This window comes from Protopterus annectens, chromosome 9.part0, assembly GCF_019279795.1.
Source record: "Protopterus annectens isolate FY-2018-M chromosome 9.part0, PAN1.0, whole genome shotgun sequence".
NCBI lineage: Eukaryota > Metazoa > Chordata > Ceratodontiformes > Protopteridae > Protopterus > Protopterus annectens.
The window spans coordinates 1,047,769,502-1,047,796,990 of NC_056743.1; the positions used below are offsets into that span (position 1 = coordinate 1,047,769,502).

Here is a 27,489-nt window from a genome sequence, read left to right on the forward strand (position 1 = left end):
TCTGCCAACCTCCGTAAACAGGTTCTAGATGTTATCTGTGCGGCCAGACACCCTAACACTAGAAAGTCTTATGCTGACAAATGGAAAAGGTTCTGCACCTGGATCCAGGCTAAGGGAGCCAATACAGCACAGCCCTCCCTCTCTCTCATCCTGGATTACTTAGCTGACCTACTACACAGTGGCCTCTTTCTCCTCTATAAAAATTAATGCCTCTGCTATTTCTGCTCATTTTCCCCACTAAGCAGCCCCTTTTCTCACACCCATTGATCAAACAGTTCTTAAGAGGGGCTAGAAACTTGAAGCCACCCAGACAGGCACCAACCCCAGCTTGGGACCTTAACTTTGTATTGGAAAAGCTCACCCTGCCCCCTTTCGAAGCAGCTTCTTCTGCAGAGCTAAAATTTCTCTCCTGGAAGACAGCATTCCTTCTGGCCATCACTTCAGCCAGAAAAGTGTCTGAGCTGCAAGCGCTCATGGCTGTGGAACCCTTCATCCTCTTCTATGCTGACGGGGTATCCCTTGGAACTAACCCATCCTTCATGCCCAAGGTGGTGTCCAGTGTGGCTCTCAACCAATCCATTCATTTGCCCACCTTTTTTCCTAATCCCCAGAACAAGGGGGAAAGGATTCTGCACACTCTGGATGTGCAAAAGGTGGACAGAAGGATTCTGCACTCTCTGGATGTGCACAGACAGCTCAGATCCTATCTAGACATGATTAAATCCTTCAGAAATTCTAATCAATTGCTGGTTAGCTTTGCTACAGGGGCAGAAAGCAAAGCCATCTTCAAACAAACCATATCCAAATGGATAGCACACTGCATCCATTTCTGCTACAAACAACATGGAAATCTCCAAGAGGGTCAAGACTCACTCCACCAGAGCAGCCTCCACCTCTGCAGCTTTCCTCAGAGTCGTCCCCACCAGGGACATCCTGGAGTCTGCCACCTGGACATCTGTTCACACTTTTACCAAGAATACCACCTGCCTCTCTTCTCCAAATCCAGGGCAGGGTTTGCCTCTGCAGTCTTGCAGGGCATCCTAGCCAGCCCCTAGTTTCTTTGACTGCCTCCACCCATTTCCTCAGCTTCAGAAATGTGATGACTGTAACAGTGAAGCATGAAGAACATAGTACAGCTGTGTACTCTTACCATAAATGTAGATGTTCGAGTGTATTCACAGTTGCAGTCCTGGTTTCCCTCCCTCCATCCCCCTTTCTTTTCTTTCCTTACAAGGGACATATTGGTATTTACTTTCTACTGGTGGGGTTCTTCCACCAGAACCTGGCTTTTACTTGGGGGCTCCTGACAAGTTAGGGCAAGAAAAACTGATGCATTGGCTGCCTTACTTTATACTATTGATGACCTGACGTCAGTCCTGAACGATAGCAATCGACACTTTATTTTATTTTACATTTGTTAACCGGGAGAGTCCGACTGGATACATGCCCATTTTCAGCGGAGGCCCGGGAAGAAAAGCTCCACACGTGCAAAAAAAAGTGACAATGTAAAGACATGGTTAGATTGAAATTTAAAAATTTAAAAATGTGACAATATATAGTCATGGTTACATTGAAATTTGTTAGGTTGGGAGAGGATTTTATGAATAACTATGAATTGGTTATACTCGATTGGGTAGTTTTAGCCAGTCTAGTGTTTGAAGATTTTGACAGTGATGGGTTCTGTAGGCTGAGCCTGTGGCGAATCTAGCTGTATTGTTATAGCAGCTAGTAAATTTGTTAAGGTTTGACTTGCTTAGGTTTGCGAAGATGGGTGAGACGTAGAGAAGGGTCGATAGATGTGTCTGAGCTATAGCAGTTCTGGCAGATGGGGTTAGGAATTGTTTAATCCTATACAAGGAGCCTAGTTTTTTGTTAACTGTTTTGATGGTTTTGTCTGTATGAGCATCATACTTCAGATTATTATCAATGATTACACCAAGACGTTTCGTGGAAGGTTCTGGAGAGATTATGGTGCCATTGTTAGATGAGATTGTAATAATTGGTGATGTGAACTTACAGGTAGAGGAAAAAAGTAGTAGTTTGTTTTTATTTGGGTTCAATAGGAGACGGCAACTATTGAGCCAGTCCTCTGCTTTGTTGAAGGTAATTTGGGATAGGGATTGTATTTCTGTGGGGGTGGTGGCAGAGCAGATAAGCGTGGAGTCATCTGCAAACTGAATACATGTTGCATCTGGGATAACTTTGGGTAGGTCATTAATGAATATGGAGAAAAGGAGGAGGCCTTTTATAGATCCTTGGGGGATACCAAGGGTGACAGGTATAAGGGGGGATAGATTGTCTTTCCATAGTACACCTTGTCTGCCCTGCAGGTAAGAGTGGAAACAGTTGATTACTAGGTTGTCTAGGCTAAGTGATTGTGTCTAGGAATAGGAGGTGATTCACCATGTGGAATGCTTTGGATAGGTCGAGAAAGGGGGCTGAGGAGAGCTTGTTGTGATTACGGTTTTGATTTATTGTGTGAGAAAAGGGCTGTAGTTGTACTATGGGCAGGTCTAAATCTGTGCTGGGATGGGGCTAGGAGAGTATTCTGAACAAGGTGAGTTAAAATTTGCTTATGTATAAATGTTTCCATTATTTTGGCTAAGGGGGATAGTATGGCTATAGGTCTATAGTTAGAGAGTTCAGTGGAGTTTCCCCCTTTGTGAAGTGGAATAATGTGGGAGATTTTCCAGATGGAGGGGACATAGGATTCGTGGATAGTATGATTGATTAAGATGGAGCTATGGTATGCTATTTAATTAGCGGCCTTTTGTAGAAATTCTGCAGGAAGTAGGTCTGCTGCCAAGGTGGTGGGTTTAAGTAGGGACTTAATATAGTCTGTGGGGATAGTATCAAATTTGAAGGGAAGTATATTTTCCTGAGTGGGTGTGGTAGTATTAGAGGTGTTTGGAGATAGATTATTAGCTAGGGACTGCACTGTTTCTGTAAAGAAAGTATTAAAGCTCTTTGCTACACATTTAGGGGATAGATGTAAGGTAGTTGAGGGGTGGGGGTTGAGGATTTACCTGGGTGGAGCAGTTTATTAAGGCCTGACCAGAATTTTTGTGGTTGATTTTGGTGCTTTTGCTGTAAATTCAAATAGTAGTTTTGTTTGTCTAGCATAATGGATTTTTTTGCCTCGTTTCTCAGTTGTTTGTATCTAATGTGGTCTTGTGGGGATTTGGTGGATCTCCAGGAGGTCCATGCTGTGTTTCTAGCAATAAGTTTTCGTCTAGTACCATTAGTTAGCCAAGGAGCTATTTTGTTTTTGGTTCTGATTGTTCATTTGGGAGCATGCCTGTCTAAGATGGTAGGAAGTTAGCATTGAAGTCTGAGACTACTTCAAGGGGAAGTAGTTTAAGATTGGACCATTTGCATGAGTTAAGTTCGGCCCGGAAATTAGTCAGGTTAAAGTTTTTTGTATTCCTAATGGTTTTAAAGGTGGTTTGATGAGGCATGTCATTCTTTATTCTGATTATATAGGTTAAGAAGTGGTCAATCATGTCCTCAGGTAGGGTGCCTGATTTATATAACTGGGGTTTGTTGTTTATTAATAAATAATCTAGGATACTTTCCTTATTGTTGGGCTTATTGATTCTTGTAGGGAAAGTTATAATCTGGGAGAAGCCATGTAAGTTAATATGGGTGGTGGGGTAGTTTGATGAACAGGTTTTCCAGTAGATATTGAAGTCCCTAAGAGGTGGTGAGTGGATAGCCATTGGAGGATGCCTTCTTAGTTGTCTATGTTGTCACCTGAGGGAATATAGATGCATGCTATGTTTATAGATTTGTGTTTGTTAAGCTGGACTTCTGTGATGAGTGTTTCAGAGTTGCTAGTTATCAGGCCTTGTGGGGTACTAATTGTGGATACTTCTAGAGTGGATTTATACATGATGGCTACTCCACCACCTTTTCTAACTTTCTGGTCAAGTCTTATATTGTAGTTGGGGGGTATAATCTCATTATCGGGGATAATGGGTTTGAGCCAGGTTTCTGTAAGGCATAGTAGGTCAGGGGAGTGCACGTCTAAGAAGGCATGCAGATAGTGAATTTTCTTATTTATACTTCTGATGTTTAGGTGACAGACTAGTAATGAATTAGGGGCAAAAGCCGAAAGACACAACATATGAGCTCCATAGGTTGGTGAGATTACTATTTGTGGAGTTAGTGGTATCATGTGAGTTTGGGCCTGGTTTAGGTTGGATGTAGCCATCGGCTATGAGGTTAGGTAGTGACCTCCTTAAGAGTTTGTGGATTTTCAGTAGGCGTTGGAGATAGCATTTAGTCCTAGGGATAATATAGGTAGCTCGTATGGGATGAAGAGGTTTCAGAGTAGTAGAATTAGAGAAGAGGTGGGGTAGTAGTGGCATGGGGTAGTGTGGTTGGTTGCTATTGGTGGTACTGGAAGTAGGATACTGAGAGCTAGGTAGGTTGTGGTATTCATAGGCAGTGAGTAGATGAAGTATTACAAGTGGGGGTATGAGGTAGTAAAGTGGTCTAGGTTTTGGTGATAAGATGGGAGTTAGTGGAGACTTTGTGGGGTAAATAGTATTTGTAATAGAGAGTGTAGGTGGAGAGATACAAGAGAGTGAATTGTGGGAAAGTGGTGGGTTGGGTGTAAAGACAGAATGTGTTGTAGTTGGTTGATTGTGATATGTGGAGGTGGCAGTTAATGAGGGGTTGTGGGTTAGGTGAGTATAAATGTAGGAGTACTGGGGGCGGGTGAGAATTGGGGGCAGGGTAGGGGAGCGGAGTGAGCCCACAGGGCGAACAGAGCGGGTAGTCTCCACCAAGATTTTAATGCAGCAGTCATACTTTTAGGCATGCAACACACTTCCTTGCCAGAGAGAGAGAGAGAGGGAGGGGGTGAGCAAGGCAGTGCATTGCCGTTCCATTCTCTTCCTCCTCCAGTTCATCCAACATGCAGTCTGCTAATTTAACTTGGATTGGCTGAGTCATATGCAGGGCTGTGTTATTCTTCCACAGAGGCAGTGACAGGATTTGGTATATAGTTTCTTGGTAGTACTGCATGCATTATTGGGAAATAGCAGTGCTGCATCCTAGTAAACTGTCACGTATTTGCAAGTATTAATTGTTTTTGTACAACTTCCATCTGGTCCTTTGATAGCCCACTTGCTTATGACCATGCTTGAATATTTGTTTTCATAACAGCATTGTTTTGATCTTTGTTACATTGACTTCTGTTGCCAGGCTTTGTAAAAGCTGGCATAGGTGATCCAAGTCATTGTTTAGTTTATTGCAGATATCTGAAGCCTAGTTAACCATACCATTAGCATGCAGAAGCTCGCAGATATTCTGCAGAGAATGAAAGAAAATTAATGAAAAGTTAGCAGCTGGTGACCAAGGACATAGATCCTTGTTGTACTGCAGACCTTATTGGCTATAACTTGATATGACAGCATTCCAGGGTAACACAGAAAATATGGGTCATAAGTAGCTTGTAGACCTTTTTAATAACTGTATTATTCAGACATTCTTAATAAGGCATTAATGTATCTTTTCCAAGGAGGGGTAACTATAACAGTAAATCCTAATAGTATTTGAGTTTACCAGCCTTTCTGGATTATACTTACTGGTTGGATGTTTTATAGTAGTCCCCACTGTCACTGCTTGGAGCCAAAACAGATCCTGCTCTTTGGCTAAGGTACTGATATTTTTAGCTTCAGACTTGCTCATGTATATCACATTGATGTTTGCCACCTTCTGCTCTTTACCTTCTAATGTTCTTCTCTCAGTTGGGCTGGAAAAATTGGTTGCAGGTACCCAGCATTCTATAACGCTGGTTCACAGCTTTGAAAAAAGATTGGAAGACAATCATTGAAACGTCAAGTCTGCAAATTCAAAAATTTTGAAACTGTTTGCATTGGAAAAGAATACCACACCCAATGCTTTTCCTGCTTAGGGCCTGATCATAGTACCAAAGATGGTGAAAAACACGTTTGAAACAAACTATTAGAGTGAGACATTTAAAGTTTCTTAAGTAGTTGTTAACTGAAAATAACTTAAGGCATTAGAGAAAAGGGCTAAGAAAAATATTTTTCTAAGTCTATGAATTCAGCAGAGCTGGAGAAGGGAGAAAAGATTTCTCAGAAAAGATGTAAAGCCTCTCCTTAAAGTACCTACAGAACCTCCAGTAACTGTGTTGCTTCAGTCATGTACAGTAAATACCTGCATTGGTATTTTTGCCCAACACACCACTAATGTTATTGGAGGAGAATGAAATATTGAATCTAGATTGTGCCGTTATCAAAGAACCTTCTGCCGTAACAGCAGTAGAGGTTGCCATCACAGTGGAACCAAGCACCAGTTTTCCAGTGATCTGTCTTTGTTTTTAAGCTTTTGATGAAAGAGTTCTTTGATGTTGCTTTGGAGAAGCAGCAAGGACCTATGGGATAACTTCCAAAGCCTTTGTACATCTGCAGACCGTGTATTTATGAAGGCCTAAGGCAAGAAATGAAATATAAAGGGAACCTTTTAATTTATTCTAGCAATTTATTTAGCTGTAATGCATTCCTCTCAGTTTATTACTTCTGACTGTGAAAACTCAGTCCTCTGGGTCTGTACTGTAAAATGAGGTTTTTCATGACACTGTCAGTGTTGTTGAATTGTGTAATTATCTTACTGTGGACTCCTTACCTTTTAACATTGATACTCCATCACTTCCCCAACCATGAAACCTTGTTAACCAGTGCGTTTATCCTGTCCCATCCCAACCATTTTTCCTCCTGTACTGTTTATGAACTCAAGCCAAAAGGTAAAGGAGACAATTCCCCAGAGTGTAGCCAGACGTAGGGCTGTATGAGGAGGAAGCTTACTCAGCCCAGGTAAACTCTTTATTTGGTTATGGTACAACAGTGACACTCTTACTTCTGGGTCTTTGCAGAATGTCTCATTTGGTGAGACACTCCAAGCATATGACGGGAATGCTTTTAGTGGGGGAAGTCTGGTGGTGGTGTCTGACTTCAAAAAGAGGTACTCTGGGCTTTTTGGTTAAGAAACAGCTGAGACTCATGGCTGTTTTACCAGTAGCCCCAGATCTTTAGGATGGCTTTGAGATTTCTGAAGTAGGTGTTGACTTCCTGGCTTCAGTGATGTAAAGTAGAACCGTTTTTGTAGGTTATTCAGCAAATACTAATGCCTATACAGGAATCCTGCGACTTATTGTGGTGTCAGTTGTTGTGACTAGGTAAACTGGGCTTGGCATGCTATCCTCTGTAGCTATAAAGAAAATGTAAAGATAGTTTTTTACCAGAGGATTTGTATGTTCTGCACCCTTGGAGTCAGCACATTCAGTTGCTAAATACCAAGAGGACATCCTTAAGCAAACAGAAGATATGGTTGAAAGCTGTACAAGATGAAACCTTGAAAGATAGGTTTATTAGATTGATCCATACTGCCTTAAAGGAGAGTAAGCATGCACTCCAGTTAGATATGGATATGATATTGAGACTTGTTGAGAGAGAACCACAAGCTAGCCTTCTTGGAAGGGTGTCTGGCTTAGAATCTAAGCTCTCCTTGAGGATGTGAAGGCCAGGTTATTTTTTGCTGTTTAGCCTTCCCTCACAGGATATCTTTAAGAAGCTTCAAGAAAAGTACAAGACAGTGTAGGTGATGGAATGGCTTTTTCACCTGTTTGTTCAGGTTACTTCAAAAATTAGCCCCTCACGAAAGATTGCCTGTTTTACTTTAGAGGATGTAGGGGTAGAATAGTATAAAATGAAAGAAAACTTTGGAAAGAGTTAACAGTCTTAGAGGGGGAAGGGGATGGGACAGGCCACCATTCAAAGGGTAGAGTAGTAGCTCCCTGCTAGGTAATACAGGAATGTGCAGAATTAGCTACAAGATAACATCACTGTCACCTCCTCCATCCAGAACAGGAGGATTTCTTTCTGTCAGAATTGGTCTGGTCTGACCTCAGACCTTTTGTATAGGGGAGGGTGCACCAGCAGGTTGCAAGGGATAGCCATCACCCCCCCCCCCAGTATGCCTGCACTGCCACATAGCCAAATCTATATTTGAGAATACATCCATGTGTAGCAGCACCACATAAAGGAGCTCTTTTTAGGTGCAGGGTGAATATTCAAGGGGATATTCTTGGAACAGAAGGATAACTTTGGGAACCCGCCTCAGATTTCATCTAAATAAACAATTTATTTTTGATTAAGCAGTTCAACATGCTCACTCTGCAGTCCCTGCTCTCCTCTTACTTCTCAAAGGTGCCTTTTTGGTAACCCTGGACAATGAAGTTTATCTGTGAGTCACAGTCATTTCAGATTATTTTCTTTTTGAGGTGATTTTTGTTTTGTTTTTTTCTCCAACTGTCAAGCCTCTCCCAATTGGACTTGTGCCGATTTGTTGAATAATGGTGTGGATTCACCCAGTCCACTAGGATGAGAACCATCTGTAGGGGCTCTGATTGAGGCAGCCATGAACGTTGCTTGTGTCTTCACTAGCATCCTGACTGTGAGGATATGTTTGCTGTATTAGCCTAACTCTTCCCTTGTGTGGGTGAGGTGTGCAGTCTGAATCACAGAAGAGATCACCATGCCTTCCCGTCACACAAGTGCATGCTCCTGTGCACTTACTAAATGAAGGCTACTGCCTGTCAGTGCCTTGGTACATCATAACCCCTACACCCACTAGGTTGTGCCCGTCTCCTTTCTCTGATGGACTGCTATAACACAGTTGTCTCTGCCCTTCTCCCCACAGGGTGAACACATCCATCCTCCTTGTCAACCCCCTCAAGCTCCCAGATAGTCAGAGCTTTATTCGTCTACTCCACCAGAGCTGGCTCAGCTCCTCATGTTTGTAGTGGAGAGTGCTCACTATCATTTTCTGTCTGCATTTGTTCCATCCAGGTGTTTAGATCCTGTATGTACCAGTTTCTGGCAAACTAAATTTACATCTATTTTTACCTGCATGATTACTTGATTGAAACCCACTTCTGAGGATAAGTTCAGGATGTACATAGACTTCCCTGCCTTTAATCAGCTTTGAGGGTAATTGCACACTAGCCTCCACCTATAACTTCCTCTCTCCAGTTTTGACATCTGCTGCATACAGAATGTCTTTGCTAAAGAGGATGAAAACTCCTGTATCAGTTCCTTATTTTGATTGTTCAAGAGAGTTGTTTCAACAAGCAGTGTCATAAAAGTACTGGGTTACATTTCACTTTCTTACATATTTCCTCCCTTGGTGAGGCTTTGCATGAGGAAAATCCACTGGTACTGTAAGTTTTTGGGAGCAGCAGTCCCAAACATTAGAACAACATATTTCATCCAGCTGCTGGGAAGGAACGTCTGAGTTGGGCAGTGCAAGTCAGAAGCAGTGTACGGTGTCCGTTATTTCTAGATCCTACTCAGTCCCTGGTTAAGGACACAATGGACCATCCTTTAGAGGTCCCCATAAAAGACCTGAAACTATATGGAACTTGTTGCTGAAAATCTCTCTGTACCCACCCTTATTCTTAGGTTCTTGGCAGAGCTGTTAAAAGTAAGCGCATAAGGTCCACTTGTCAGCCATTTCAGATTGCCTACCATGGACTCCTGTCCTCCAAATGCCTTCTGCATCGGCAGTCAATCTTTTTTTAATGGGGTCCTACACCTTTTTCACAGAAGAGATTGTTACCCTTTGTGCCTTTTAGCCAGCTATTTTGATGTTACTTTTCTGGAATAGTTTTATTAGTGGCCATCATGCTAAGAGAATTTGAGTCTGTTGCCTTGATGTGAAAGGAACTCTGTACTGTCTTCAGTAAGATACTAAATACTCTAAGCACAACAATAAACTGGAAAATAAAAATAAATAAATAAATAAAAGGAAACCGCTACACCGGGGAGACCACATTCAGTTTTCCTTTATTCTGGTATCTCAGCAACTTAAACCCAGTGCCCATTAAATTAATCCAACAATTACCCAATTACTCAATTAAATATTTAAATATGGCCTTTTTCATTATTGAATTATTTCTGGAAGGCCAATGGCCGAGGTACCAGAGTAAGGGAAAACTGAATGTGGTCTACACAATGTAGCTGTTCCTTTGTTTTTTTTTTTGTTTTGTTTTGTTGTTTTTTTTTTTTTGTTTGTTTGTTTTTCAGTCTATCTTCAGCAAGAGTAGGGTGCTTAGGACCAACCCCTCAAGTTTTTATGTCCTACTCCACAGAAAAAGATAGCAGATTCCTGCAAATTGCAGAAGGCTCAGCAAACTTAGATACTGCATAAACAGAGCCAAAGACTTGACACAGTCAGTATAGCTTGTGTGCCCTTTGTAACAGGGAAACAGGACAGATCAGTGCCTAAACAGACTCTTAATTATCTGGCTGACTGTCACCTTTTACTGTGACCAAGGTAAAGTGCTGGGATAGTCACGTTAGGGCATACAGCACTAGAACAGCCAACACTGCAGTAGCCTTCTTCAGTATGTCAGTTCAGAGCCTGCATGAGGTTACCCACTAGGACCGCCATTTACATTCATATTGCAGTTGAGAGGCAGTTTTGCAATTGCAGTCCTTCATGGTATTCTACAGTCCATCTCTTTAGTCCAGTGTCAAGCCTCCACCTTGTGGAGCAGACTGCTTTAGTACTTTTTCCCATGTATAAGAAATGATTCTGCTTTCTTGGTCCTCATGATGAACATAGTTGTATAGCTTGATCGGAAGAACAGAGTTCAGTTCTATGAAGGTATGCAAAACCATAAATGTTTGAATTGGAGCTCACTTTTACGTTTTATAGGGGATTGCTAGAAACATTGGATCTCAGAGCTGAGGCTGCAGCTATATTTGGATGGTATGTTGGCGAATAGAGTTTACACTTTATGACCAGGCTCCCTTATGGGGCTGTTAAGTTGCATAGTTTTCTTAGTGATGAAGTCTTGTTTAATTAATCCCTGAATATTATTCGTAGGGGTGTTGAAGTTGGTGATTTGTTGCCCCCCCACCCCAAGAAAAAAAAAATCACCATTGTTGTCTCCTTCACAATTGAGCATCGTGCTGGCATCTTAAATGTGAGAAGGTGACTACCCGAATGACTGACATCCATTTGCAGCTGTTCACCATTTATTAGCACACACTGCTGCTGCATCACTCCTCTTATTCAGACATCTGCAGTTGTTGAGTACCCTCACAAAACTGCACTTTATGTTGAGTATTTAATGTATTCACATATGTACTTCTTGCTCATCTTGAGAATACTATACTGGAATACATGTTTTCTGTGTGTAATGTCTTTTTTCTCGAGTGCATCTCAGTATGCCTATTATGTAATGTTTGTGTCATTATTCACTTCCCCACTGGATTCATTAAGTGTTTGCATAATTTTCTGGATTTTGTTTTTTTTTTTTTTGCTGCTGTTAGCATATTCTGGGATATAGGTGATTTTTGTGTTGGTTAAGTATGTGGTTTCCTGCTTTGTTAGTGACTCATTTGGCCTATTGCAAAAGCATCTAGCTACAGTTATTGATCCAAAGCTTTATGGACTCTTAGCTTAAAATGTGTGCCTTAACTGTTTCTAGCTCCGACTCTGTTAGCATACCAGTCCTTCATTTAATGTTACTTTTAGTAACAGAATTTACTCCGTGATTTCCACCAGCCAGATTTATCAGTGTTGATGCAGGTTTTGCTGGTCCATAGTTTTAAAATAAAACATTGTCGAATAAATTAAAAATTCAAACTGTGATTGCACATCACAATTCACAGCCAGGACCAAATGGTCCGTAGCGCATGTCATCTAGCCTTGTAACCATGTATTAGACTGATTTACCTTGTAGGCATCACTGAACATTTTTTCATGGTAAATTATGTTGGTGAGATTGCTGGCATCCTGTTTCAAATGGCCAGGTCACTTATGACTGACTTATTTTTGGTTTATAGTTTCTGTTTTAATCATTGATTTCATATTTCCTTATTGGATATCGAGAGGGGCAGGATTTTGACATTTATACCTTGATTGATTTCATCATGTTTGTTCAGAAGTCAACAAAGATACCACTGCAGTGAATTATTTGCTTGGTTTTCATTAATACCAGCTAATCAGTGTGTGCATTGGTGTTCATATTGGTTTACTATCAGAATTACAGGTGAAGATTCGGCGATCACGGGATGTCGAATTCTGGTTGGCTGAATCCCGTGTCATCGAACCTTCATGTGTATAAGGTCCCAGTCAGGAAATGCATTGTGCCTTTGCACATATGTGGTTGGTGTTAGTAGAGCTTGCGGTACAATGCAGATCGGGAAATTTACCCCTTTCCTCACTGTAGTGCGATCTCTGAGATGAAATATATCATTTGCAGGGGTTGTGGGAGGCACAGCCCACCAAAACGTAAAGTTTAGTGTTGTGCAGTACGTTCGTACTGCTCACAACCAGAACTAGTTAGTGTTCTGACAGGTGTGGGGTAAATAGTGTGTCAAACAATGCCGAATCGAATAATAGTCATGTGATTTGTCATACTGACTTGTTCAGTGTTCCGTGTTTGGTTGTTTTTCGCTGTATTGCACATTTTTTTGTTTTGTTAGTCACAAATTTGATAGTGAACCTTTCATATTAGCATTGTGTTATGAACTGCTATAATTGCAATCTATGGCATCAGACGGTGTAACTGGCCTTTCAAGGTTACATTCTATATTGAATGTAATATTTATCCATAATTTATATACAATTATGATGCATTGACTTGCTCTAATTGCAGTACATGGGTGAAAAGTAAATGTCATTATGTCCATACTGTTGTTTTAGTTTTGTCTATTTCAGTACATTTTTAAATTAGTTGGATTTTTTTATTAAGTTCTTTCCATCTAACTAATAAAGCAGGTCTGAAGTCAGCACCTGCAGGTAATACTGTAACTGTTAAACTTCTTGGAGCACACTTAAATGTGTGTTTCAACCTGTAGTTTTTTAAATTGTGTTTAAATCTTTCAGACATGAAAATCAAAACCTGGATAGCAAACCTGATTCTTTCATTTGTTAGAATTTATTATTCAGTTCAGTGACTAGCTAATTATATTTTTACTTAGATGTAGTTGTGTTCTGGTATTTTGTGTGTATATCCCTCATTTGCATACATCTTTCCTTCCACATGAAGAGGAGGAATGTCATGCAATGTAAAATCAGATGTTAGTGATGCAAACTGTTTAATAGTGCAGCCAAAGTTGCCATTAATACTAAATGTTTGTAATAAAATAAAATAGGACTCAATAGTGTGTTTTAACAAGCCCATGTGCAAACTTAAAAAACAAATTAGTTTAGAACACAGTGTAATGCAGTCAATGTTTTGCTGTTTTTGCCCATGCTCCTCCACTGTCTTTCAGTCATCAGCCACACCCCACCCTGACCAAATTCACCCATTTGTTCTTCAGCTCTTCATTACTGGGGCATTCATTTTGGCAGCCATCTGAATGGTTTGATTTTTTCTGTTTTTAAACTGTTTCACTGCTTGCACCCTACAATGTATTGTAGAGGGGGCATTCAACTTAGTCCTTCAAGAAGCATTCCCTCCTCTCTTATTCTCGTCAGATATAATTTTGATGAATGGATGGATAACCACAAAAATTGTCTCCTGTTTAGCACTATCCCTCTAACCATATCCTTGTTCCTTCTATCTCTGTGTTATATGTATGCAAAATATAAGGGCTAAAAACTACCATAGAAATGTAAGGCTAGACTACTTAAGATCATCACAGATCAATAGCCTAGTAAGTAGTCAGCATTTTCTTTCTAAGGTCTTGGCTGCTGAAAGGCTTTAACTCATATGCATCTATAGCACATTTTGTATACCTCCATTAACATTCATAGATCCTTATTGGCGTTATGACATTTTTTGAGACTGGCTTCCTTAAGTGACTTACTAATTAATATTAGGCAGCATAAGAAAGGCAATATTTAAGTAGAACACTGGCGATTAATATTGCTAGTTTATGATGTCCAGCAGTTAAGATATTAATTGTGGTTTGTTACTTGTTCATATTTCCATAACTGAGACAGCTGGTATCTTTTGAGGGGCATCGTGTGGAATTTTACTGGCTATGTGTAGAACATTCTATTAGGGATATTGCTAGTCATTTGCTAGTAATTGTGAAGATGTCCAACATTTTCTTTTGTATGTTATTTCCAAAGTCAAGTGAAATCTGGTAAAACTTTGTGTTGAAAAATGATGTTATTGATGATACAGCCTGTAGTTCTTTCAAAACGTATGATCGAGAGTAGTCATACCAATTTTTATGGCACATATTTTCAAACACTGGAAGTTTGGTCCTGAAATATTGAAGCATCTACATACCTACAAACATAAAATCTGGTATTACAAAAAATGTTAAGTCTTTGGTTCAGTTCTCTGTTGGAGTGCTTTCTGTGCAGAGTCTGCATTTCCTCCCTGCAGTCGAGTGACTTTTAAAGACATGCAGGTAGGTGTATGCTTGTGTGTGTTCCTTCTGTGAAGGTTGGGCACTGGGCTGGCAACTCAGCACTGTAAAAACTGCAATGCCAATCAATCTGCAGACCGGTGATCTGCTGTGGCGAACCCTAACCAGGAAAAGCTGGAAGATGTTGCTTTTAAGAAACAAAAGAATATCGGAATATTTTTATTCCTGTTTAACAATGATGCTGTAATGTAGAATTTAAACAGCTGGTTTTAAACTTTTACCATATTTGCGATGTCTTGAGAACCTCTTCATTACTCGAGGGAATGTGTTGGTTTACTATTTATTCATAAATCCCTTTTTCCCATCCCTCTATCCCTGACGTGTTTGTGTGAAACATGTATTTGGTATTTATTGATGTGTTATGCTGTTCGGACATTTACACAAATACTTTGCTCAAAAAAATGTTACAGATTTTAGCACTGTAGGCTGTACATCTCTTTATGTGCAGTCAGTGTTGTGTATGTTAATTATACATAAGTGTAATTTTTCATATTACTGTAAATATCTCAGTAAACAAGTGGAAAAAAAATATGTTCATCAAAATGGTCATTGCTGCAGTAACCTCAGCTAATATGGGTTATGTCTTGCCAAGAGTGTAGCCAACTTTCAAAGCTTTAGGGCATCTTCCACATGCTCAAACAGTTATGCAGCTTGATCTGAGCTACCTAAAGACACAGGTTTGAGTACCAAGCCCTTCAGGGCTTTTCTTCATCCGATGAGAGCATTTCTGTGTGTGCTTTCAAGGACTGACACTCCGCTTATGCTGCTCCTTTGCTGTGCAGGTAAGTTCCCTTTGGGGAAAAAAATTCCATATTTTAAATATATTATTTGTGTACTTTCCTGGTTAGGAAAATTGCTTTTCATTTAGGAGATTGAGTTTTAATAAACTGTCATGAGACTTACAACTGTTCTTTTAACTGGGAACACATTTTTTCTGGTCAGTTTAAAAGTAGTTGAAAAACATTTTTCTGTGGATAAACTGTGTTTATTTTACTTTTAGGGATGAAAAAAATGTATTAAAGTGATTTTTACTATGTTTTTCTGAAGAAAAAAATGAATTTTGACAATTTTAAATGTTTTTGGGCTCATACTACTTGTTTTTGTCTGGAAAGTGGCACAATTTTTGGCTTGGCCATGGAACAAACTTCCCAGTCCTATGGTCAGTCTTTCTTCCAAGTGCAAAAAAAAAAAAAAAGGAGTCAAGCAAAACAGCTTTTGCCTCTACAGCAGGCTACCAGTTTGCCTCAGCCACAGGTGGGTATTTCTGCTATGGCCAAAACTAGTTCCTTGGACCACTTATCTTTTACCCCATGTCCTTCTGGTGTACCACCTACAGTCACCATGGGCAAGGTTTAGCCATGTCCTCTGCACCTGTTTAGGGTCCCTTCAGTAAGAAAGAGAGAGGCAGTCTTGTCAGCCCTGGAAGAGGGAGCAGGGAGGTCATTCCCATTTAGTCAGAATGTTGTGACTATCCCTGGGGAAATGCTCTTGCCATTAACAACGCTGTTGGCCACACTTTTTCCTCACAAAAAGAAACAGAAAATTAAACATGTATCTGCTCCTGATTAACTTTCTCTGGACAGGAGCAGTTTACTAGATCTGGCTCGGGGTCTAGTTCCGGCTGTTCTTATAAGGTTGTTCTGGTAAAATGTGGATTGCGTCTCTTCCTGAAGAGTTTCAAGATTCTTAATCTGGACAGGAAAATGAAGGGTCACATGCAGGGTTTTCTCCTCAGATTTCCTGTTTAGATTTGGAGGAGAGTACAGTATCTGATTTTCATTGTGTGTGTGTGTGTGGGGGGGGGGGGGGGTTCTTTCTCTGAGACTATTTCTAGTGTGTGCCACTGTTTTCATTGTGAGAACACTGAGGTTTCTCAGTCCCTCATAAAACAGTATGAGCTGCTATAAATGGAGTTACCAGAATCTTCACCCATTTCTCCAGTACTGTCAGCACTGGAGGATGTGCATCACTGACTGTGGTTTTCCTGATACTCCACCTGCTTCCCCTAAAAAAGCAGAGAGATTATGTAATGTTCCTCATTCATTTTAATTTTTTATTCATTCATCCCAAACCTGACTCAGCAGCTATAACTTTAGTCATACCGCCGCTAAACATTTAGTTAATTCCAGTCCTACACTTTCTGACAAGGATGGGAAGACTGAGAAGGATGGAAAAAAAAGTGTGTGCTTCTGAAGCTTTCATTTTCATAACTTTGTATTGTCAGTCTCATGTTAGTTTATTCTAATTGTAAAAGTATAAGCACGTTGAGATTCTAAGAGAACATTCAAAAGTCTTTTTTGACTCCATCACACAGGATTGTGTTCTGGGGGATGACTAGACACCTCAGTTCAGTTTTTTTTTTCTTCCACAGGAAGAAATCTGTATTTATTTGTACAGTTTTCCACTCAGACCGCTATCACTGTGCGGGAATACCTCAGGACTTTGAGTCTTATGGCATCCGTGATTCTCATGATACGCTGGCAAGACTCCATATGAAAAAGATACAGTGGTATTTGAAGTTGATTTCATCCCTGCACCAACACCCGTTATCTTTTCAAATCCCATTTCTGGGATTTGTCGGAAGAGAAATCTTTTGGTGGAGACAGCAAATATCCCTAAATCCAGGTCTCCCTTTCTTGCTTCAAAGCAGATGCCTCAGGCTTCACTTGGGGACTGTTTCAGAAGAAATAAAAGTGCAAGGAGTGTAGAACACCAACGACAGATGCAAGCACATAAATATGAGATGCTTGCTCTAATCATGGCACTCAACTTTATGAATAACTTTTGGTCCGCTGGACCTATTCAAGTTGTTACAGACAATACCACAGTCATGGTACATCAGCAAGCAAGAGGGAGCCAGGTCATACCCACTTTGCAGACTATCGAGGTTAGCTTGGGATGTAGCTTTACAGCACACTTTCACTCTATAGGTATCCTACGTCCCATCAGAGCAGAATTTTCTGGCAGACAGGCTAAGCAGGACAAAGGCAGAACCTCACAAATAGAAACTAGATCAGGGGACCTTTCAAGATTTGATGCATCTGTGAGGAGTTCCTCATATAGACGTGTTTGCCTTCGCTCTGTGCAACCACTGGCAAAACTCTGCTCCAGGACTCCATGCAAGAAAGCCTGGAAGAGAGATGCCTTTTCATTTCCATGGACAGGAATTGTCCTGTATGATTTTTCATCCTTTCCACTGATATCCAGGGTACTTCTAAAGATTCAGAATGAATTCTGCAAGATCATTGTAGTGACTCCATCCTGGCCCTGGCAGCAGTGGTTCTAACTTCCATTGCAAATGACCGTGGGCAGTTGCCACATGCTTCCTCACATAATGGAACTACTCGCACAAAAACAGGGGTGTTGAATACACCCTGCCCCCTAAACTTTTGCTGGCTACCTGGATGATGGCCTTAATTCCCTTTAGGCAGCTGTTTACTGAGGGCTTGCAGCAGGAACTAATTGAGGCAAGAAAGCCTGTTTCTAGAAAATCATATAGTAGCAAATGGAAGAGGTTTTCTTGTTGATTCCATTAACACAACTTACACCTGTTCAGAGACAGTTTGCTCTGGTGTTACTATATTTGTGAAAGTTACTGTCCTTTGGCCTTTCTTACTTCAGTCATTTCAGCATGTCTGCCTGTGGATCCCCCTCTTTCAATGCATTCTGATGTGAAAATGATTTTAAAGGGGGGTTTGTATAACAGACCTCCAAGAAAACTGGTGGCTCCTCCTTGGATTCTTAATTTTCTGTTAAAGATCCTAACGCTTGCTCCATTTCAATTGAGGGTTCTTAACATTGAAAACTGTTTTTCTGTTTGGACTGACCTGCACGAAAAGCATCTTTGAGTTGCAAGCTCTTAATGTTGAGTCAAACCTATCTCAATTTCCATGTAGACATGGTTTCTTTGAGAACTAATCCTTTTATGCCTAAAGTGGTGTCCAGGTTTACTTTAAGCCTAACTAACCATCTCCTTGTTTTCCTATCTTGAAACTAAAAATGAGGAAGAGAGAATTATCCATACCTTTGATGTCCACAGACAACTCCAGTACCATATTGACAGAACAAAATCTCTCAGATCTTCAGATCAGTTGTTCATTTCTTATGAAGATAAGAAGGGACAACCTGTGTCAAAACAGACTATTTCAAAATGGTTGTTTCAGGCTATAACTCTTTGTTCTCTCTACAACAAAACTATTCAGGCCAGGGTCAAGGCTCACTCTCCCAGGGCTTTGGCCTGTTATATGATTTTGGAAAGGGTTGGTTTCACTTTAGTCTACAAGTGTCAACTTGGTCCTCTGTACGTACTTATGCAAAGCACTACAAGTTTGATTCAGTCATTGGATCTTTATCAGGCTTTGCGTGGACCATTCTCCAGGGACTCCTGGACACTTCCCTTCCTACCTCCCAAATGTTGTAAGCTAGGGTAATCCACCCATATAGCTAAGGCTACTGCAGCAGTGATCAGTATATGGTGAGCATAGCACAGTTGTGTAAGTAAACTTACTATAACAGCAAGTGTTCAAATGATCATTGCTTCAGGATCTGCTCCCTCCCTCCTTCCCCTTTTGTTTTTGTTAATACAGGGTGTGTGTGTGATAGGTATGTCCTGTCAGGGCTCAACCTTCTGTCTGTTGGCATGAAAGCTTTGTGGGGCATTGCACTCAAATGTGTTCTAGGGCATCTCATAGTTTGAGCACATGGAAGGTGCCCTAAAGCTTTGGAAGCTGCTCAGCTGCTATATCGTTGGCAAGATGTAGCCCATATGGCTAAAGCTACTGCAGCAATTGTCATTAGAACGTCTACTGTTTTGATGAGTTTACTTGCACAACTGTACTTTTCTTGATCGTGTGAAAGCTCAAGTCTTGCTGAGGAAAAGACATCTGACACTGTCTAGGTTCATCAGTTTCCAAGGTATGAGATGTTTGTGAAACTTGAGAGGTAAATATAATTATGGGTTTATTTGTATTATGAATATATTGTAGTACTGATGTAAAAGCTGAAAATTATCACTGTAAAGAAAACTATTGATAAGTCTGCTGTATATACCTTTTAATAGTATTTACTGTTCACACAATATTTATAGTTTGACTTAAGTAGATTTTTTTTAGAAAATGATATGTGCAGACTGGTAAAGATGCGACATTCCACAGCTCAGAAGTGTTAATTTCTTAACTTGTTTTTTGATTTGCAAGTCTTCCATCATCTTGAGTTCTGTTTCTTCCAGCTGGATTTTTGAGGATGGCAGGAATGTTAATATTAATGGATTTGCTTCCAGTAGCTGTTCATTTACTAGCTTGACCTGCCAGATGCACCAACACTTGCTTTTGATAATATATGTTTATCTGCAGAAGGATTGCAAATGATCTCCTGGAAGTGTGGGTGCTGTTTGATGATGCATGTGGTTAACACTACTTTTTGTATGCTTGTAGAAAAAGTGCTATGGTTCTTGGCAGTGATGGTCATGGTGTTTCCGCAGGGCATCAGTTGCCTCTGCTCATTTCAAAAATGTGTTGCTGATAAGTCTTGTGTGCAAATTGAACTCTTATCTGTCCATGAAAGTTTGAACATTGTGTCTTGAAGCTGCTTCCTACTGGGCTTGAGCTTTTGCAGCAAAGCTCCTGCTTGAGCCAGCTATATTTCTTTACTAATCCAAAAGCATGTTTAATGGAGAAGACCGTTGTCACAGTATGAAGGGGATCCTTACTTTCAGCTTCTGTTTTTTTTTCTTCTTCTACTTTTCTCTCTCTCATGGTTTGCTTCTGTGTGGTTCTGTGTTTTGTCATGTCTTGTTTGTTATATGTTTTGGTATTTTGTTTTTGGCTGTGTTCTTTCTTGTGTATAAATTATTTGGTTTGTCTCTCTCTTGCTGCCTCAGATGTAAGCACCCTCAATTGTCTTATTTCTGGAAATATGATTCTTTTCTGCTCTTTCCTGTTCACATTGATGTTGCATATTTGTTAATGCCCACAGCTGCCACTTATTCCATGTAATTCTGGTGCTTAGTTTCTTATCTGTAGTGTAAAGGACATGTTCTCTACAGCCATCATTTATACTGTTGCAAGGTTATATAATACATTCTTGAACTTTATAAACTGGTCAAAGGATTCCCATGTGGGTAGTAATTTTTGCAAACTAAATAAGGATACTGTGCAGTAATTGGCGGTGGCCGCTTCATATATTCCATGTGTAGAACTTTGCAGTATTAACAAATGCCCAGTAGTGGTGTTTGTACTGCATTGTAGTATGCATATTGGCTGCCTTCCACGCATTTGAAAAGCAGGGTTGTATAATGATGCAGCTTTGCATATCATTATCTCCCTAACTATGTGACTTGATAACCCAACAGTAAAGACAACCACTTTAACAGCAGATGTTTCATAGCAATTCTTATTTTTTTTCTCATCATCCTCTATTTTAGATGAAAATAAAGCAGATGGAGTAAAAGATAAAAATATTGCAAAAAGCCGAGGTGGGAGCAGCAGCAGTAGTTCCAGCCGGAGCAAAGTAGATGGCGGATACAAAGATCATAAAAAGGATCAAGAAAGGTACTTTCCATCATACTATTTTAACATTTCTTCAATCAGAAAGACAGGTGTTCAAATGATCAAACTCAAGAAGAGTGATTTTGTGCATTTGTTATATTAAGATTTACATGGTCGTTTTACCAATTGGTATGTAGATGATGTTGAGAATTGCACAGATCTTTGCTAAATTGCCAGACATTCTAACATAGTTACATGCATGCACGCAGCATGTTTTGTATATGCAGTTGTTGAAAGTCATTTGAGTACCACTGCTGCAGTAGAGTTTTGACTGTATATGGTGTATATTCTGCCTAGGGTACAGCAAGAAGACAGGTTCACAAAGTTCTGACTCCCTTCCACACACCTTCACTCTGACTGCTGAGTGGACAGCCCTGAGGAGGGAAATTCCAGAATATTTCTGGTACTAAAGGAAGAACCTTCTTGGTGACCAGTTCTGATTCCTTTTTTTCCCAGGCTATATGTGAAGGTACCAAAGTTCAAAATGTTGACCCTTTAAACACTGTGACCCTCACCCTTTCCTTGAGTGTCATAGTAACATTTGATCTAAAAGATGCTTATCACATTCCCATAGCCACAGTCTTCAAGAAATTTCTCATTCTGTCAGTTGCATTTTCATTTCACTGCATTACCCTTTTGATTATTTGCAGCTCCAAGAGTGTTTACAAATTCTCCAATTCCAGTCATAGCTCATTGCAAACTGAATGGCATTCACATATTTCCTTATTTAGATGGCTTGCTTCTCTTAAGAGTCTTTTCCCTAGATGTTAAGAACCATTAACATGGGATATGATGTCTGTTTACATCTAGTTCAACCTTTGGATTGTTGAAACCAATTGAATCTGACCTCTTTGCCTTTTCTAAAACTCTGGATCTGAAGCTGTGACTCCTGTCCTACCCATAATTCCCTCCTCTCCACTACATTACCTCAGATGTGTGTTTAAAAACTCTTATCTTCATGGTACGTTAAAGTATCTTTTTCAAGGTTATAGCTATTTTTGGATCCTCCCTGACCATTAGCTTTAGAGTTGCAGTGTTTTATAGATGTGCTGTAGCAGTATAGGTTTGATAGTTATTCTTATTGTTAGTGTTGGAATAGAAAACATTGTTGCAGTTTTAAATGGTTACTAAGACCAACTGTTTTTTCGCCCCATAGGATAGTTAAAACATTTTTACTGTGTAGTTTTCAAAAGTTAAAGTAGTTGCTTTTCAGTTAGTTCTCCTTATAATTACTTGTGTGGTACTGTGAACTTTTCCAATGTCAGATAAACCTGAAGGGTTTAAGAAGTACATGTGGACACAAAAATCCCTCCCCCAAGATCTGCATTCTGTTTCTGTTGCTTAGGCTGTACACTTCTAGAAGGGGAATTTGATATTTATGCTTCTTTTCAGTCCAGGGCTATTAAATCTAAGAAGAACAAACTTATTAAAAGGCTTACTTCCACCTCTGACACAGTTGTCTTCTTTGCAACCTCCATCTACTGCTTCAAAACCAGCCTCCGCTTCAGCTTTACCAATTTGTATAATGGAGAAAAAGAAGGAACATTAAAGGGAGTAGTTGAAAGAAAAAAAAAAAGAGAGAGATCTCAAGGAAAAAAAGATCTAAAGGGAGAAGAGCTGAGAAATCTAGAAAAAGGTCTCCGGATCCAACAGATTATTCGGGTCTGGGATCTAAAACGCTGAGGAAATTGAATCCACCAGCTACTCTGATACAATCTCCCTCACTTCAAGCTATGTTCTCCCCAGAACTGATGGGTCCTGGGCTCCATTCACCCATAATACAGGAAATATGGTACTCCAGACCGCCATCATTGGCAGTCATTGAGGCAGATCCAGTCCATCAGATGTTTTAATGAGATGGACATCGACCGACTGATGAACCTTTTAAGGACAGAAAACCAAATGGGAGTTCTCGCAGCACCATCCCCACTGGGTGCTCTGGTTATCGGTCTAACTACTTCCCACCCCACCTTCTCTCCATTACTAATCTGCCCTTCTGATCCAGTCCCTGTCCCCGGAGTCCAAGCCCCACCTAGTGCACCTCAGTTGTAGTGAAGTCAACAGCATCCCTTACTCTCTCAACTCCCAGTTCTTTCAGATCACAATGAAGTCTCTGAGCTGAAGAGTCAGGACCAGGGTTCTGGTGGTAGAGTCAACTCTGCCTCTTGGGACCTCTGCTCTCAATAGCTTGGGTCCAAGGTCATTCTCTGAAATTACCTAAATTGGGCCTGGGAAGGTTCCTGCATCCTTCGGTAGGAGGGACACTTTTTCCTCTGCTGTGATCATGGAGTCTGCCTTCAAGGCTTTTGAATGGGTCTCAGTTGGATCAAGGAGCCAGGATTGCTTTCAAGCTCTGATCTGCCTCAACTCCCATTGGACCCTGTGACGTTTTCCTTTCATTGCGACTGGTGGGGACAGTCGGTACCTTTTAAGCCTAGCGGATACTCAACAACTGAGATCCCAGTCTGATTCAGACCTGTTTTCAAACATTCCCCAGGGACAAAGTCCTAGAAAACAGACTTGCAAATGGAAGCACTTAGACTCTTCTCCAGAGTCTAAAGAGACAAATTTGGATGAAGGGGAAGGTTCCCTAGATCCCCTCTAGATGACGCCACATTTAGTTACATTATAGAATTGATGAAACAGAGAGGAAGTTGGTCCACAGAAACTCCTTCCCCAGATGAATCTGTTTTCCTTGAGCTATTGGCTCAACTACATCCTAGGTAGTTCCACCCACAGATAATCCTCGTAGACCTTGTGCACAGAGGGCATGGAAGGATCCTGATGTACTGGAACCTATCCCTAAGAATCCAGGGAAGAATTTAGTAGCCCCAAAGAAAAGCAAGCATTGGAGAAAAAGGCCACCAGTAGATGCCATGCTAGTACCAGCAGCCACAAAAAAGGAACTGTCCAACGAATGTTCTTCTGTTCATCCCCCAACAGCGAGTCAAGGGCACTAGACAGATTGGGGAAATGGACTTCTGCTTCAGTGACTTTTGCACTTGGAGAGTTGAATTACCTTGTACACTTGACAAGTTTTCAGAGAGCCCTGACCAAACAGTTTGCCAAGTTTACCACATTCCTGTTAGGTAACTTACCAGCAGATGTTTAAAAAAAAAAAAAACAGTTGACACCAAAAGGTGTACCCTGTATCCTCTTCCAACATGGCTGTGCATCTGCTTTCCAATACAGCTGATGGTACAGCCAGAGCAGCAGACAATTGGCATGCCTGGATGCGTCTTTGTGATTTTGCCAAAAATCTTAACAGCATTTTTTTATTGATGCCCCATTTGATGGTGCTATTCTTTTTTGACCAAAAGTTAATGAAACACTGAGTGAACAGGACAGTAAGACCCTGTCTGCCATTGAAATCCGATTGTCCACTCCACAGAGAACCTTTTCTAGAAACCAAAGGGGTGGTAAGAAGATGTGGTTCAGAAACTCACTGGGTTATCACCAGGACATTCCTGGAGACAGACCACCCCCTGAGGCAGATGGGGAGGTAGGATGTCACCCAAGAGGCAGAGGCGGACCACGTAGTTAGGGGTTTCGCAGTCCTTTCACTGAGAAATGCTGTCAGTGCTCCTGAAGGGTTACCCAACAGCCACACTGTGGTCGCAGTTGGGGGAAGTGCTTATCCTTGCATCCACAAGCCTGCAAAGACATTTCATCGGATTCCTATGTGTTAAGGATAATCACCAGAGGTTATGCCATTCCCTTTTCGTACCCTCCAAAAAAGAAACTAAAGATTCCTGATGTTGCAGCCAGTCATTTGGAATCTGCAGCAACAGTGGTTTCAAAGTTGCTAGAGAAGAGTCATCCAGTGGGTCCCCAGCGACCACTTGGGATCAGGAGTTTATTCCAGGTTCTTTTTAGTTTCGAAAAAGACAGGAGACCCCATGCTGATTTTGGACTTAAGCCATCTTAATCAGTTCGTGAAACCGACAAAGTTCTGGATGGTCATGGTGTTACAGTCCATATTACTCTCTCTTGAGGAAGGACTGTCATATGCGCTCTGTAGGTCTCCAGGATGCCTACTTTCACATAAAGATAGAGGTCATCCAGGAGATTTCTCCATTTCCAGCTGGGAGCCAATCCTTTTCAGTTCAGACCACTGCCTTTCGGTTTCACCACAGCTCCCCAGGTGTTCACTAAAGTTATGGCAGTGGTAGTAGCTCATCTCCAACTGCAAGGGATCTGGGTGTTCCCATACCTAGATGATTGGCTCCTTACTGTTACTTCCACAGATTTACTGGTATAATACCAGAACCTACTGCTCACCTTGTACAGTTGTTAGGGATGGCAGTCAATCAAAATGCCAGTTGCCTCCCACGCACAAATAGAATTTATAGGATGCCACTTCATTGCAGTCATTCAAATTGCAAAGCTTCCTGATACCAGAGTGCTGTCACATCTAGGGGTCTCTCAGGTAATTCAGCAACCTCTTCCTCAAGCAAGGCTGTGTCTTCGTCTGTTTGTTTTGATAGCCTCTAACATTACATTAGTTCCCTTGGCAAGATACCCCATGAGAGTGTTACAGTGGACTCTAATGGCTGCACAGTCTACATGCCCTCCATGCTAAGATTTACCTCACACAAGTTTGCGGTGATCATATCAAATGGTGGATAAACTCTCCATCAGTAATGGAAGGACCTTTCTGTCAACCAAATCTTCAGCCACAGTACCCGCTGTTGCTTCCCTTTTGGGGTTGGGGACATTTTGAGGGGAAGACTATTCATGGTACGTGGTCACCCCTTCAGGCCAACTTTCATGTCAGTGTCTTGGAGAATGAGAGTGGTTCTCCTAGCATTGCAGGCCTTTCAGGGCCTCCTCCCCAAGGGTGTGATATCCGTCCAGACGGACAACATGGCAGTGGTTTAGTACATTAGCAAGCAAGTGGGAGCACAGTCATATCCCCCTGTGCCAGGAGGCCATGTGAGTGTGACAGTGGGTGATGTCTTCTCATCATTTTCTCATAGCAACACACATCCTGGGAACATCAGATGGTGCTAGTGGAGTTGAGCAGGTCATTTGTACTGCCTCATGAGTGGTCTCTCAACTAGACAGTGGTGACAAAACTTTTCGGCCACTGGGGTCAACTATGGGTGCAACCTGTTTGCCTGTTAACTAAACAAGTCTAGCAGTTACTTTGCCTTGATCCCATCACAGGGACAGTCATAGAGGGATGATGTAGTCCACAATTGGCCCCTAGATCCCTTTATACCTCTTTCAAGTATCACTTTTGACAAAATTCATTCAGAAAGCCAGAAGGTACAAGACCAGAGTGATCCTTATTGCTCAGTTTTGGCCATGGCAGCTTTGGTTCCCCTTCCTTTTGCCTCATTTGATGCACCTGTCTTGGGTGTTTGATCCCAATCCAGTCACCCCTTCATATCGCCTCTACCAAATCTAAAAGCCCTAAAGTTCACCACATGGTTCCACTAATTCTGAGGATAAAAATATGTAGCACAGCAAATGGATTTTTTTTCCATCTGGGCTTCCTTAAAAGGATTTTATCCTTTTTCTGCTAATCTTCCGTAATATTTCTTGTCTGAACTTTTTCAGAAAGGGTCCAGTTTCTCCACTATCAAGGTTTTGATGGCCATCATATCAAATTTTCACATAGGGCTGAATGACACTGCTATAGACTCTTAAAATTTCAAAAGCCTCCTCTAGGATGCTTTCTTTTTCAAGCTCCCAATCAGCGATCCAGTTCCCTCAAACGACAACTCTATCCTGCTTCAAGCCTTAACCCAAAAACCTTTCGAACCAGCAGATTCTGTAAATGTCAAGTATCTGTCATGGAAGACATTTTTATTTTTGAAATTGCATCCATTAGACACATTAATGAATTAAAAGCACTATTTTGCAAATCACCATACCTCATTTTTCATAAGGACTGTGTAGCCTTGAGAACTAATTCTTTCCTCCCAAAGGTGACATCTGAAGTAAATTTGAATTGGTCAGCTGATTTGCTAGTCTTTCCCCGCATTCTCAAACAAAGGAGAATATATTCTTCACACGCTGGATGTTCACAGACAGCTTAGATTCTATTTATATCAAACCAAGGATATCAGAAAGTCAGGTCAACTATTCATATCCTTCTCTAAAGCAAAATTAGGGGAAAAAGCATACTAAAAGTCCCAATTTCCAAATTGCTGGTTGTGACTGCATTTCTTTTGTTTATAATGACTGGGTTTACCCTTACATACGAAACCAAAAGCCCATTCTACAGGGCCAGTAGGTATTTCTGTAGCATTCATGAAGAGAGTTCCCATATATGGCATTTTTGAAGCAGCAACATCGTTCACACCTTTGTCTCTCAAATTGGATGAAAGTAGACATCAGATACGAAAGGTGTGTACTTACCATAACGATGTCAGTGTTGTCCCATTTTTGTCTGATTCAACATCTCTTTCGCCCGTTACAGTATTGTCACTGACAGCTTCTGGTGATCAGGCAGACCTCACTTAAGACTCGTCTGTTAAAATTTTCTTTTGTAACTTACTGTGATA

The 27,489-nt window shown here is 40.9% G+C and overlaps 1 protein-coding gene across 2 annotated transcripts in view; it reads left to right on the forward strand.

Moving 5' to 3' along the window:
- The window catches only part of EIF4B (eukaryotic translation initiation factor 4B), a 1,945,171-nt gene that overhangs the window by 1,630,831 nt on the left and 286,851 nt on the right, over positions 1-27,489 (forward strand). For both annotated transcript variants that reach the window (XM_044083849.1, XM_044083848.1), the window contains one exon: positions 20,851-20,977. In XM_044083849.1, coding sequence (XP_043939784.1) covers positions 20,851-20,977 — 127 coding nt within the window. The remainder of the gene's footprint in view (positions 1-20,850; positions 20,978-27,489) is intronic.